The 13,366-nt window shown below is 43.6% G+C and overlaps 1 protein-coding gene across 1 annotated transcript; it reads left to right on the plus strand.

The window, feature by feature from the left end:
* The first annotated feature begins 294 nt into the window (after positions 1 to 294).
* Positions 295 to 6,453, plus strand: LOC104598169 (folate synthesis bifunctional protein, mitochondrial). The gene is given in 7 exon segments (XM_088903229.1): positions 295 to 477; positions 3,985 to 4,073; positions 4,709 to 4,818; positions 4,820 to 5,324; positions 5,327 to 5,658; positions 5,660 to 5,963; positions 5,966 to 6,453. Coding segments are annotated over 7 exon segments (1,611 nt in total). The 5' UTR covers positions 295 to 424; the 3' UTR covers positions 6,184 to 6,453.
* The last annotated feature ends 6,913 nt before the right edge of the window (positions 6,454 to 13,366 follow it).

The following is a 13,366-nucleotide window of genomic DNA, read 5'->3' on the forward strand; positions in this document are numbered from 1 at the left end:
TAACTACTACCGCACATTAAGATTTAAGAAATAACTTTTATCTGACCAAAAAACTGAATATCTGTTTTTCCAAATGGAGGGATATGGGTAATTGCATAAAAATTTGATTAATACATGAAAAATATTCAAAACCTTATCTGTTGCAAATAACGGGAAAACGTGGGGCAATTCTAAAAGACTTCACGTGAAGGAATGGTCTAAAGGCCTAAACCCGTAATTGCATTTCTTGCAACTAACATGTTTAGACTGATGATTTAGCAATGGAGATTTCGCACACTGAAGCTGTAGGTAGGGGGTTCTCTTCTCATCTTTTTCTCTTGTTCTTCCCCATTTTTTATTCTTTGGTGTCTAAGGGCTCTTTTCTTTTTCTTTTTTTTTTTTCTTTTTTGTTTTGAGATTGTTATTTGATTCATTGTTCTCTTTGATGAGGAACATCGTCTTCTTAAGCTGGGTTATTCGTACTGTTGTTTTATTATGGTAAACATGACAGCTTCTTGGTTTACTTAGGTTTTTCTCTTTTGTTGGTTGGTATGGTATTGTTCCTCTCTGTGTGCATATTTGTAGATCGATGGATTTGTTGGCATTGGTCAATGTAGCAGCTGCAGAATTGCTGTTTTTTTAATTGAGAGCTTGTAGTTGATGTTGGGAAATTGGGTAAAGTTTATAGATTTAAATTTCGTTGCTAATTTTATTTCTAATTGTTGACAATATAGTTATTATGCATTTCTGTTAGGATCTCTCATTCAATATATGATTCCACAGAATAGTAATTAGTAAATAGTCCTGTAGGATTATACTAAATTTTAGTTAAATATGTTGAGAGAATTTTGTGTGTGTGTGTGTGGTTGGGCTTGTTTTTGTTTCATAGAGAGGCGGGTTTCCAAATTGGGGATATTTCTAATTTTCTATGCTGCTATAACTTTATAAGGTTTTTAAACCTGCTCGAGATCAGTGAGAGTTTACTAAACTACAATATAGGGGAACGGTTATTTCTAATGGACTTTTAATTTGTTATTGAGGTTGCTGAATTCTTTGTTGTAGCTTAGAAGGTGGATGAATGTAGTAGACAAAAAGGAGAAGAAATAAATTGAATAACTGAAAAGGAGAACTTAGTGGTAATAAGCAGCCCCATATCTTGTTTCTGTGGCAATGTGATTCCTCAACGGCCTGGCTTGTCTAATGCTTGGATTCATTATTAGTTGAGGGAACATAAGTGGAAGTTATCACTGGTTGAACCTTGGAGCTCTCTTTAGAGACTTCTTCATCTTATAGGTTACATAAATACAAGGGAAGTTAGAAGGTTTATGTTTGCAGGGGCTCAAACTGAAGGGACAGATAATCTAACATTTGGCTTAGAAGGCATTATTGAGTGATGATAATTTCAAAGGTTTTGTGCACTGCATCAATTTCAGGTTAGAAATTTTGTAGTTCTACTGCCAAACCAATCATCTCCATGTGAAGATATCAATATGTATATCAATGAAACAACATTAGCTATAAGGTGCTAGAGGATGTCAAATTTTGTTGCAGATGCTAAATTGAATTTATGATTAGAGCAGAAATCAGTATTAGGTTTGGAGAATATTGACATATAGAATGTTGTTTTTATTGACATACGAAATCCATAATAAATTGCAACACTATATGTCATTTTAGCATTAAATTCTCAACTCAGCTTAGATAAGCTCAGCCTTAATGCCTACCATTTGGGGTCAGCTAGATGAATACTGTCGCACCATTGTGCTTTATCAAGAGCTATGCTTTTCCATTAAGTCTTTAAATCATTTTTGATCACTTCAGACCATGCATAGTTAGTGTTGGGGATGTTGGTAATCTTCATTTACTGATACGAATTGCTAGAACTCAAGTATCACAGTTGCAGGTAATCATTGGAAAGATTGCAACTTTTCTGGTGAAAGAACTTATGTTTTTCTTTTTTTTTTGATTGGTATTCTTATGCTGTCTAAATTAGAAAAGAGAAGAGAAAAATGTTACTCTCTTCTTAAACTCCCCAACAATTTATGGGAAACAGTGGATACCTTATAGTTGATCTTTTTTTTTTCATTATTGAGATCTTAAACTCAGCACAGCCATCATAATTTTTAAGATTTCCAACTGAACAATCACTAATGACATTACATGGTACCATAGCATTACCAGAAAATGTACTTGCAATGACATTTGGATTTGGGTTAAAGGTATTTGAGTAAAATTGACAGGTTATAGGCTTATAGCTATTTGTAATCCTGAAAGATGTACATCGGTACTTTATTTTCTCCATAATCCAAGAGAGTTGGACTTTAACCCAGCAGGAACAGCTTGAACTCAGGAGGAACAACCCTACAATTATGAAAAATTGATTTCACTGAGAAATTCAATGTCAAGGTAATGGAGAGCAATTATTCGATTGAACTTGCTTCATTAGGAAGTTGATATTTTGAGTGCAAAGGAGACGCTCGTATGAGCTCGAGTTTCAAAATGATAAAATGTGAAGGTGTTGATTGTCAGTGTTTTCAGATCATGGTGATAAGAGTTATAGGTTTTTTTTTTTTAACCCGTGACTATTATTAGACTCCTATGAGTGCTAGATGTAGGAATATCCATGTTGGATTATTAGCTCCTTTATCTTTTTCGATGGTTTTGTGTAGACTTTTTTAAATGGTAAAGTATTTCACTAATATATAGAAAAAACTTCTGTAACTATATACATCAGGACCCATATAAACAAAGGCTCTGTATAGAAGAGCAGATTATACAAAAGAAATATATAAATAAATAAATATATATATATATAATATATAATCAGTTTCTTACAATAAGAAAGGATAAAACTTGAAAAAAGACAAGTGGGAGACTTCCTCAAAACTCCTTTGCATGGACAAGCAAGATCTTAACTTCCCTACAACTCTTTGGAGAACCACCTTTTTCAGGGCTAACCTTGTTTTCATATATGTGAATCTCTTTCTTGACATGTCCAAAAAAGCAGCAAATGGAATCATAGATCAAAGAGTTTTACTCTCTTATTTAAACTCTTAAGTTTCCAGCTATTAAAGAGGTCTTGCAATCCTTGTGATCTGAAAAAATACCCAGGAAGTTAAATGGAAAACTTATGAAAGATGATTGATTGATGCTTATGGCGACCCTCTTGGTGCCTTCTTCAGGTTACATCCAATTAAAGCAGTAAGCAGTTGTTAATTTTATGCTCTTTTTATCATGATTTTAGTTTAGCTTTTTAATGAGCAGGATTTTTCACTCCAAATGTAGGCCTCTCCAATGAATAGGCTGGACTTAAAATTAAAAGCCCAACTACATGAGTCTGACAAAAAAAATTAGGTTATTTACACATTAGGTTACTTAATTTGTATCTCTCAAATACATATAACTGAAAATGTTTTACTAATCATTTTTCCATAGGATCAACCGAACAACAAATGATAATTTTTCTATTAAATGGATTTCTATTTTCCAGAAAGCCATTTACAGAAAATCATTTCTTTTCTTTGTTTCCATCCAACCGAACAGATCATCAGTATTTTCACGTTCCTCATCTTACCAATACAATCTAAAACACCTAAAGTCTTCATGTTCTGCTTAAATATGTTTTAATTATCTCTGATTTTCTGGAAGGTGGTGCAGTTAGCAAGCCATCTGTGTCTGTGAATAAAGTTCTTTTTTTTTCTTTGGTTAACTCCTTTGTTTTTGCATCCTCAAGTTGGGTATTACATGATCTTTAATACATGTTATTAATTGTATCAGAAGAAAATTAGTTAATGTTTGAGTTAAATGCATTATTTCCAAAGAGAAAATAGCAGTACTGAGCCAACTTTGAATTTCAAACAATTTATAGGATTGTATGGGCATTTGGCTGTGTATACCCCTATATACAGCAGCTTGTTGTACATGTTTTTGTTTTTTGTTTATGAAATTATATTTCACCCTTACTCAAAAAACTTGAATTTTAAACTCCTATTACTTTTGTTTCAGGACTCAGAGAACCACTAGCAGCATGAATATTTTCAAGCAAATAAATCCCATTAAACATGGGTTTAAAGGAATCATCAAGTGTTCCAGGGGTAATCTCCATTCTATTTTAATGATTGGGTGTATATTAATGTAAATTAAAATGTGATGGTATCAGACACCTAGACCTTGGAAAGCGACTCTAATGCATCTATATTATCTTATTACACTGAGTCAATACAATATGGAATTTTTAGCAGCAAGCCTACTTGATTGCAAGGTGCCATTTTACTGATTGCAAATCATTTCTGAGGCAATAGTCAGATGTGCAGGACACACCAGTTGTTGGGTTCCATATCATTAGATGGTATAGTCATGAGTTATCTGAAGGTGGTAGATTTTGTTATAAGAGATCTGCAGATGGGAGGGACCCATCAAATGGTGAGGTATGTGAAATGAAATTTTGATTCCAATGTTGTCTATAGATTTTACTGCATGATAACATAATATGCATATAGCCATCAGAAGTGCTTGTTGATTTATTGACACAAGGCAAATGAAGTGATGAGGCATATGCAGTGGAATTTTCACTCCAGTTTTCTGTTTATAGAAAACACTACATGATAATATAAGACGAAGAAGATCATTAACAGTTAGTAAAAATATTGAAATAAAGCAATCTTAGAAAGCAAAAACAGAGATTCTCCAAGCTATTCTCATTAGGTTTTTATTTTCTTCCATTTTGCAGCAATATCTCCATTCCTCCATTTGTCTTCAGATACTGCAGTGGAAGTCCATGCTCCAGAAGTAGTAATTGCTTTGGGAAGCAATGTGGGTGATCAACTTCATAATTTTAAATTTTAATGAAGCTATATGGTTGATGAAGAAGTCAGGGATTCAGATCATAAGACATGGGTGTTTATATGAAACAGAGCCTGCATATGTGACCGATCAGCCACTCTTTCTCAACTCTGCAGTTAGAGGAGTAACAAAACTTGGGCCCCATGAACTACTGGGTGTGCTTAAGCAAATTGAGAAGGATATGGGCAGAACAGACGGGATAAGGTATGGCCCAAGGCCAATTGACTTAGATACATTGTTTTATGGGAAGTTCAATGTCAATTCTGAGATTCTTAATGTTCCACATGAAAGAATTTGGGAAAGACCCTTTGTAGTGGCCCCACTAATAGATCTACTTGGTTCTGCCATAGACAGTGATACAGTTGCAAGCTGGCATTCTTTTTCAAAACAAACTGGAAGACTTTTTGAATTATGGAAGAAACTTGGTGGTGACTTTCTTATTGGAAAGGAAGGATTAAGGTGAGTTTTACCCATTGGAAATCAGTTGTGGAACTGGTCAGGGAAAATCATGTCATGGATGTTCTTAACCTGACTCCGGATAGTTTCAGTGATGGGGGAAAGTTTCAGTCTGTAGAGACTGCAGTTTCTCAGGTATGCCTGATGCTCTCAGAAGGGGCAGATATTATTGATATTGGTGCACAATACACACGCCCATTTGCTTCTAGGATTTCAGCAGAAGAAGAACTAGATAGATTAATACCTGTACTAGAAGCTGTTCTGGAAATACCAGAGCTAGAAGGGAAGTTCTTATCTGTGGATACTTTTTACTCAAAAGTTGCATCTGAAGCAGTCAATAAAGGTGCTCATCTTATCAAGGATGTGTCTGCTGGGCAGTTAAGACTCCAGCACGCTTAAGGTTGCTGCAATTCTAGGAGTTCCTTATGTTGTAATGCGTATGAGAGGGGATCCATGTACAATGGAGAATAGTGAACATCCATAATATGAAGACCTTTGTAAGCAAGTTGATTCTGAGTTATCTTTTCAGGCTAGAGAAGCAGAATTAGGTGTGCCAACTTGGAGGATTATTATTGACCCTGGAATTGGATTCTCAAGGAAAAATGAACACAATTTAGAAATTCTCATGGGTCTACAAACCATTCGAGGAGAGATTGCAATGAGGAGTTTGGCCATTTCTCATGTTCCATCTTGATTGGACCTTCCAGAAAGAGGTTTTTAGGTGAGAATTGCAATCGTCCAGATGCCTCTGATAGAGACCCTGCAACTGTTGCTGCTGTCACTGCTGGGATTTTGGGTGGTGCAAACTTTATAAGAGTACACAATGTTAGGGATAACTTGGAGGCTGCAAGGCTCTGTGGTGCCTTGTTGAAGCAGAAAAGGGCCATGCATGTAGATGTTGTATAATATTGGTTTATTGAGCTAGCTGAGCTGCCATCATCTCCATCTAGATAACTGTCATTTTTTTTACCATGATTATGTATCTACCACCCATTGTTATTCAATCCTTTGTTAATGAGACAGCCTTGGTTTTGATGGCATGTAGAAACCAAGCCAGGAGATGTAAAATATGTTGATTTATTGCAGACAACAGTGCATTTGAAATTACTTTTGATAATTCACTGAACCTGAAACAAGAAATGGAAATTATTGCAATTTGGTTTCTTTCTCTTACAATTTTTTGTACCAAACCAGTTGAACCCAATCTGCTTACCTTTTTCAGTATCCGGTTCTGTTCCTTGAGCACATGCTTCTCTTGATGATATTGGTCTTTTTTTCCCTGGTACTCTATTACACTCGCTTCTTCAAGATTATGATTTTTTGTGCACTTATAACACCTGTAAAAGCAATTTCTATGTATGACTACTGAGTGCATCTTTGCTTGTGATTAAGTGACTATGTTTGAATTTTTGAAATTTAAGTTGTAGTACCTACGAATGGTTGATTCAAGCTTCAGGGGGTTAACCTCTACTACCTCTTCCTTCTTTTAGCATGAGAAAAAAGTGGGTAAACAAAACCTTACTGTTTGTTTCAACTATCAAGTTGATGGGGCCATCAAGTAGTTTTGTTATCTTTTTGTGTTCCAACGATAGTATTATTCCCAATCAGAATTTAGATCCATGGAGGAATCAATTTTTCTCTTTACCCTTTTCATATAGCTCAGTTCGGAAAGAGTACAAATACAAATATGTAGTAGAGTGCGAAACCTTGCATTTTGTATGTATTTGTACTGTATTATTTGTAGTTGTACTCTTCCCAAACTGAGCCGTAATAAGAATAGAGGGATCGCATCTTATTTTCTATTTTGGCAAAGGTATCTCATTTTATCTTCAGTGGCTCTATATTTCTCCTGAAAACATTCCTTTGTTTATTTTTAACCGATATGAGTTCTTTGATAGCTGTGAAGCCTTTTTTATTCGGTACTGATGGAGGGAGATTTGGCCCGACCCTTTGGCCACGCAACACGTGGAAGCAACCGAGAGTGACCTAGAAGAAGCGCCAGCTCGGCACGGCAGCGGACCCACAACCCGAGCTCCGAGAAAAGGAGTCTCGAGCTCCCCCAAAAAAGGAACCCACGACCCGAGCTCCCCAAGGAAGAACCCGAGCTCTCCCTTGGAGGTCCTGAGCCTTACAAGGAGTGCAAAGGGCAAAAACCCGAGCTGACCCACCCCGGGGCAGTTCGGGCCACACTTTTATCCGAACTCAAGACTTCACCTCGCGCACCACTTCGGCTCCAAGTCGCCTAACTGAACAACCATACCTGACGCCCAGGAAGCCCGTATACGGAGGTGGCGCGCCTGACTGATTAGGGGTCCGACACATGACAGCCGCCCTCCAACAGCCACCCGCCACCGCCATCTCAGACGTGGCAAAGACGACCCTGACAAGGAAGACAGTGGTGGTTATGACACCCGAACTGGCAACTGGCAGAGGTTATGACACCCGAACTGGCAACTGGCAGAGGTTATGACACCTGAACTGGCGTCTGGCAGAGATGATGACACCCGATCTGGCGGAGGTGATGATGCCCGATCTGGCAGAGGTATGGGAGTGAGTGTAGCAGGGTGATTATAAAAGGCCCCCTTCCCCCAAAGAAGGAGGTATGTGATTCTTGTGCTTTCTGGTCTTGAAGTCCCTCATTCCCCTTGCCTTCTCAAGAGCACTAACTTGAACTTCGGAGTGTTCCAACCGGGTTCCTCTCGGAAAGTCTCCATTTCCTTCCTTATTTCAGGCACCTCCAATTTCGTCAGAAGCAAGGTAACTGACAGGTAGGACCGACCGGATTGCGCATCATCATTTGGCGCCGTCTGTGGGAAGACTTCAAAAAGCCTCCCCTAACCTTTAACTCTCTCTCTCTCTCTCTCAAAGAAACCTTAGCTTCCATGGCTTCCTCCAGCAGCAACAGGCACAACGCCAACTTCAATGCGGTAGGGGAACACCCTCAGCCCGCCACTGTATGTATCGGACAGTTCACCGTCCCCCTCTCGACGAACGGAATCCCTAGCCTCAATGCACCAAGTGCGGTGGCACCTGTGAATGTCTCCCTTCCCCCCCCCCCCCCCCCTATTGAGACAACTTTCGCCGAACCAACCGCTGTCCCTCTGGCGACCAGCCAGAACCAGCTTGATGACTTGATATAGTGCATGCAGGCAATGCAAGCCCAAATGCAGCAGTTCCAGCAACATCAGCTCCATCAGCAGCAAGTACTGCACTACATTTCTCAGTGTCACTATCAATAGCAGTTCTCCCAACTACCTCTGAACCAACCACAGCTCCCACCTCGGCACCCTGCTCCGAAGCTGGTCAAGCCCTCCCCTCAGGGCGGGCACCTTCACCGAGGGGAAGCCTTCCAATTTCAGAACCCCTCCAGGAGCCAGGCATCATCTCCGGGCAGGAGGGAAAGACCAATTACCCCCGTCTCGCAGCTCGCCGGCGGGTCAGGAACCTCCTTGCCGATCAAGTCAGCACATCGGCACTCTAAGTTCGAGCTCTCGCTCGTAGAGAACCAGTTCGGCGTCCTGGCTGCGGACTACCAACAGTCCGGGCCGATCAATCTCGGCAACATCGAGGCAAGTAGCGCCAATACCAGGCCTTCTAATCAGCAGCGAAGTCGCCGAACTACCACCCGCATCCTACTCGAGCTCCGAGGTAAAGAAGGAACAAGCTCGGACGAGGTAAAAGTTGCCCCTATTCTTTCAGTCCCTTCCCCCCTATCCTCAGAACTCCTTGCAGTTCCCATGCCCAAAGATTTCAAACTCCCTCCTCTAGACAAGTATGATGGGTCCTTTGACCCCAATGACCATGTCGATGCTTTCCAGTCCCAAATGCACCTGGCGAGGGCCAACGAGTCCTGCATGTGTGTGGCCTTCACTACCACCTTCAGGGGAGTGGCCCGCACCTGGTACAGGAACCTGGCCCCCGGGTCGATAAGAAGCTGGACCCAGTTCGTGCAAATCTTCACCGCACACTTCGTTACTAGCAAGCGGTGCCCCCGAACCGAGGAGAGCCTCCTCGAAATAGTCCAGAGGGAAGGAGAGTTGGGGCTATGTCAAACGGTTCAATGACGGGTGCTTGTAGATACCGCGCCTAGACCCCATGGTACAGCTCGCGACAGCCAAGAGGGGTGTGACACACAAGGAGTTCAGGTGGCACATGGTAGTCAACCAGCCCGCGATCGTAGCTGAATTCCTCAAGCTCGCAGACAAATTCATAAGAACAGAGGAGGAGATCAACCAAAGGACTGAAAGCGGGATCGAAAAAAGGAAGAGGGAAGGCAAACCCTCCAACCCAGATGACAGGAGGAAGAAAGACCCAGCTCGGGAGACGAAGCCAAGCCTACTGTTCCAATCTCCCTTAGCAGGTCAGACGAACTACACGCCCTTAAACGCGAAGCGGGCCGAGATCTTAATGACGATCAAAGACGCCTCGTACGTGAAATGGCCACCTCGTCTGAAGAGAAACCCGAACGAGAGGAATAAAAACTTGTACTGTGGTTTCCATAGAGACCACGGTCATAGCACCGAACATTGTAATAATCTCCACGACGAGTCTAGCATAATAATAATAACAATAATAGTAATAAGACAGGTTGGCAGGGAGAGCACAACAGAGATGCTCCCGAGTCCAGCAACTGGCCAGCCGAACTGCAGAAGCAGCCCCGGGAGGAAAGACCAGTTCGGGGAACGATCCACGTGATCGTTGGAGGATCGATCGTAGCAGGATGCACCTCGGCAGCAGCTCGGGCATCAACCCGGGAAGCCACCATAGAAGAACAAAATCCTCCATAGGGCATCAACCCGGGATCGATCGTAGCAGGATGCACCCGGGTGCACCTCGGCAACACCGAAGACGATGTGCGCGGGGTCCACTACCCCCACGACGACGCACTCGTCATAAAGGTGAAGATCAACGACTTCGAAGTCTGGCGTTTACTCGTTGACTCCGGTAGTTCGACAGACATCCTTTTTAAAGCGGCCTTCGACAAACTCCAGTTCTGAGAGACTGATTTGAAGCTCGCGAACACCCCGCTGGTCGGCTTCAGCGGAGAAGAGGTCAGACCCCTGGGAAAGGTCACAGTACCCGTGGAAGTCGGCACGTGGCCTAGTACGGTAAGACTCAGTCATGATTTTTTGGTGGTCACGACCCCTTCCCCCTACAATGCCATAGTAGGTCGGCCAATCACCCATGCTTTAAAGGCCGTGGTGTCTACTTACTATTTGGCCATGAAGTTCCCAATGGACTTCGGCATCGGGATAGTGCGGGGCGACCAGCTCGAGTCCCGTAAGTGCTACGTCGCCGCCCTCAAGGGAAAAGCCAAGGTAACTGGCGACCTCGAACTGGAGCGACCTGTGGAACAGAACGAGGAGCGAGCTGCACCAACAGAAGAAACTGTTCCCATCTCTGTCTCAGCAAAAGACCCCGCCAGATTACTTCAGGTCGGAGCATCCCTGGATGAACCCTTGCGGTCCGAACTGGTACGCTTCTTACTCAATAACTTAGATGCTTTTGCTTGGTCCGCGGCAGAAATGCCCGGCATAGACCCTAAGCTCATAACTCACAAGCTCAATACTGATCCTGTAGTTAGACCCATTAGACAGAAGAAACACAACTTAGCCCCAGAATGCTGGAGGGCGGTCGATGAAGAGGTTGAGAAGGTCCTCGCAACAAACTTCATAAGGGAAGTTCATTACCCGAGCTGGGTGGCCAACCCTGTTCTGGTAAAAAAGACAAACGGCAAGTGGCGCATGTGCGTTGACTACACCAACCTGAACCGAGCTTGCCCAAAAGATTGCTTCCCCCTCCCCAGGATCGACCGCCTAGTGGACACGACCTCGAGACACGAGTTGCTAAGCTTCCTGGATGCCTACTCGGGCTACAACCAAATCAGGATGGACCCGACCGGTGAGGAAAAAACCGCCTTCGTAACCGAGTTCGGCCTGTACTGCTACAAGGTTATGCCCTTCGGATTGAAAAACGTTGGGGCAACTTTTCAAAGGCTTGTGAATAAGCTATTTCAACCCTTAATTGGCACAAAGATAGAATGTTATGTAGACGACATGGTCGCCAAGACACAGTTTTCGCATCAATTGATACAAGATCTGCATTCTGTCTTTCAAATTCTGCGTCAATTTAACATGAAACTAAACCCAAATAAGTGTGTCTTCGGTGTCACCTTGGGTAAGTTCCTAGGGTATATCGTCAACCGACGCGGTATTGAGGCCAACCCAGACAAGATAAAAGCCATCCTAGATATGGGACCACCCCGAAAAGTGAAAGAGATTCAGAGGCTAAATGGCAAAATAGCCACTCTGAGTCGTTTCATGTCTAAGTCAGTAGACCGTTGCCTACCCTTCTTCAAGGCAATAAAAGGCAAAGGGTTCGAGTGGAACCCGAAATGCCAGCTCGCATTTGACGACTCAAGAAATACCTCGCCAGTATCCCAGTGTTGACCCGGCCCGAAGAGGGCGATGTTTTAGAATTGTACCTCTCGGCAAACGACGAAGTGGTCAGTTCGGTACTAGTAAAGGAAGCAGATCGGGTCCAACGACCCATCTACTATGTTAGCAAAATATTGCAGGGAGCAGAAATGAGATATCCGGAGATAGAAAAGCTAGCCTATGCGCCGGTCATTGCGGCCCGCAAACTCGTCCGTATTTCCAAGCCCATACCATCATCGTCCTCATCGACAAACCCTTGAGGCAAGTATTACTCAGGCTCGAGGTCTCCGATCGATTGACGAAGTGGGCCATCGAACTCAGTGAGTACGACCTCTAGTACAAGCCACAAACCGCTATCAAAGTTCAAGCCTTGGCGGATTTTGTTGCTGAATGCACGTTCAGTTCCGAGGTCCTCAGCCCGGTTGAGCACGAGACCCCTAGTTCGGGTGAGCTCGGTGCTCCCAGGCTGGTTGAGTCCGAGCCCTGTGAGGTCGCACCCAGTTCGGTATTTCTTCTGGTTAGGCCGAGCGCGAACTGGGATGAAGAGCCCTGGATCCTTCACGTAGATGGCTCCTCAAATCAGCAGGGCAGCAGAGCTGGTGTAGTTCTCCACGGTCCGAGTGGCACGAAACTGGAGTACGTGCTACGCTTTGAGTTCGCGGCATCCAATAGTGAGGCAGAATACGAGGCGTTGATAGCCAAGCTAGCTCTGGCGCAAGAGGTAAAGGCAAAACACATAGTTATCTACAGCGATTCCCAGCTTGTGGTCAACCAAGTTACAAGGGAATACGAAGCCCGCGAGCCAACTATGGTCGCCTACTTGGCAAAGGTAAAAGAGGCTCTGCTTAGCTTCTAGTCACACTTCATCAAGCAAATCCCGAGGTCAGAGAATGCTGAGGCCGACGCCCTGTCCCGGCTAGCCAGCATCAGTGACAACACCATGAGAACTGTGTACATAGAGGACTTACCTCGGCCTAGCATTCTCCGGGGGGCAGAGGAGGTCGCTCCTGTCGCCCAAGCAGAACCGAGCTGGATTGATCCACTCGCGAGCTTCCTGCTACATGGAACCCTCCCCGCAGACCGCAACGCCGCCAGAAGGGTAGCGCGCTAGGCAGCCAAGTACGTCATGATAGACGGACGACTGTACCGAAGATCCTACACGCTTTCCTACCTGCGCTGTTTGCGACCTCCTGAAGCCGAGCTCGTACTCCACGACATTCATGAAGGCCTATGTGGCGGACACCTGGGGGGCAGGGCCGTCGCCCAGAAAGCACTACGACAGGGGTACTATTGGCCAACAATGAAAGAAGACGCCATTGGGCTAGTCAGGAAGTGCGAGAAGTGCCAAAAGCACGCCAATAATCACCACCAGCCCGCCGCCGACCTCAAGTACCTCACCAGCTCGTGGCCCTTCGCATAATGGGGTATCGACCTACTCGGGCCATTCCCGCTAGCAACAGGAGGAAGGAAGTTCCTAGTAGTGGCAGTAGACTACTTCACCAAGTGAGTTGAAGCTGAAACTCTCGTAACTATCACAGCTCGAAACGTCCAGAACTTCTTCTGGAAGAACATAGTGTGTCGCTTCGGGCTATCTCGGGTGCTGATCTCCGACAATGGCAAGCAGTTCGAGGACATCAAATTCCAAGAGTGGT

This window comes from Nelumbo nucifera, chromosome 4 (assembly GCF_055504915.1).
Source record: "Nelumbo nucifera cultivar China Antique chromosome 4, China Antique-T2T, whole genome shotgun sequence".
Lineage (NCBI taxonomy): Eukaryota > Viridiplantae > Streptophyta > Magnoliopsida > Proteales > Nelumbonaceae > Nelumbo > Nelumbo nucifera.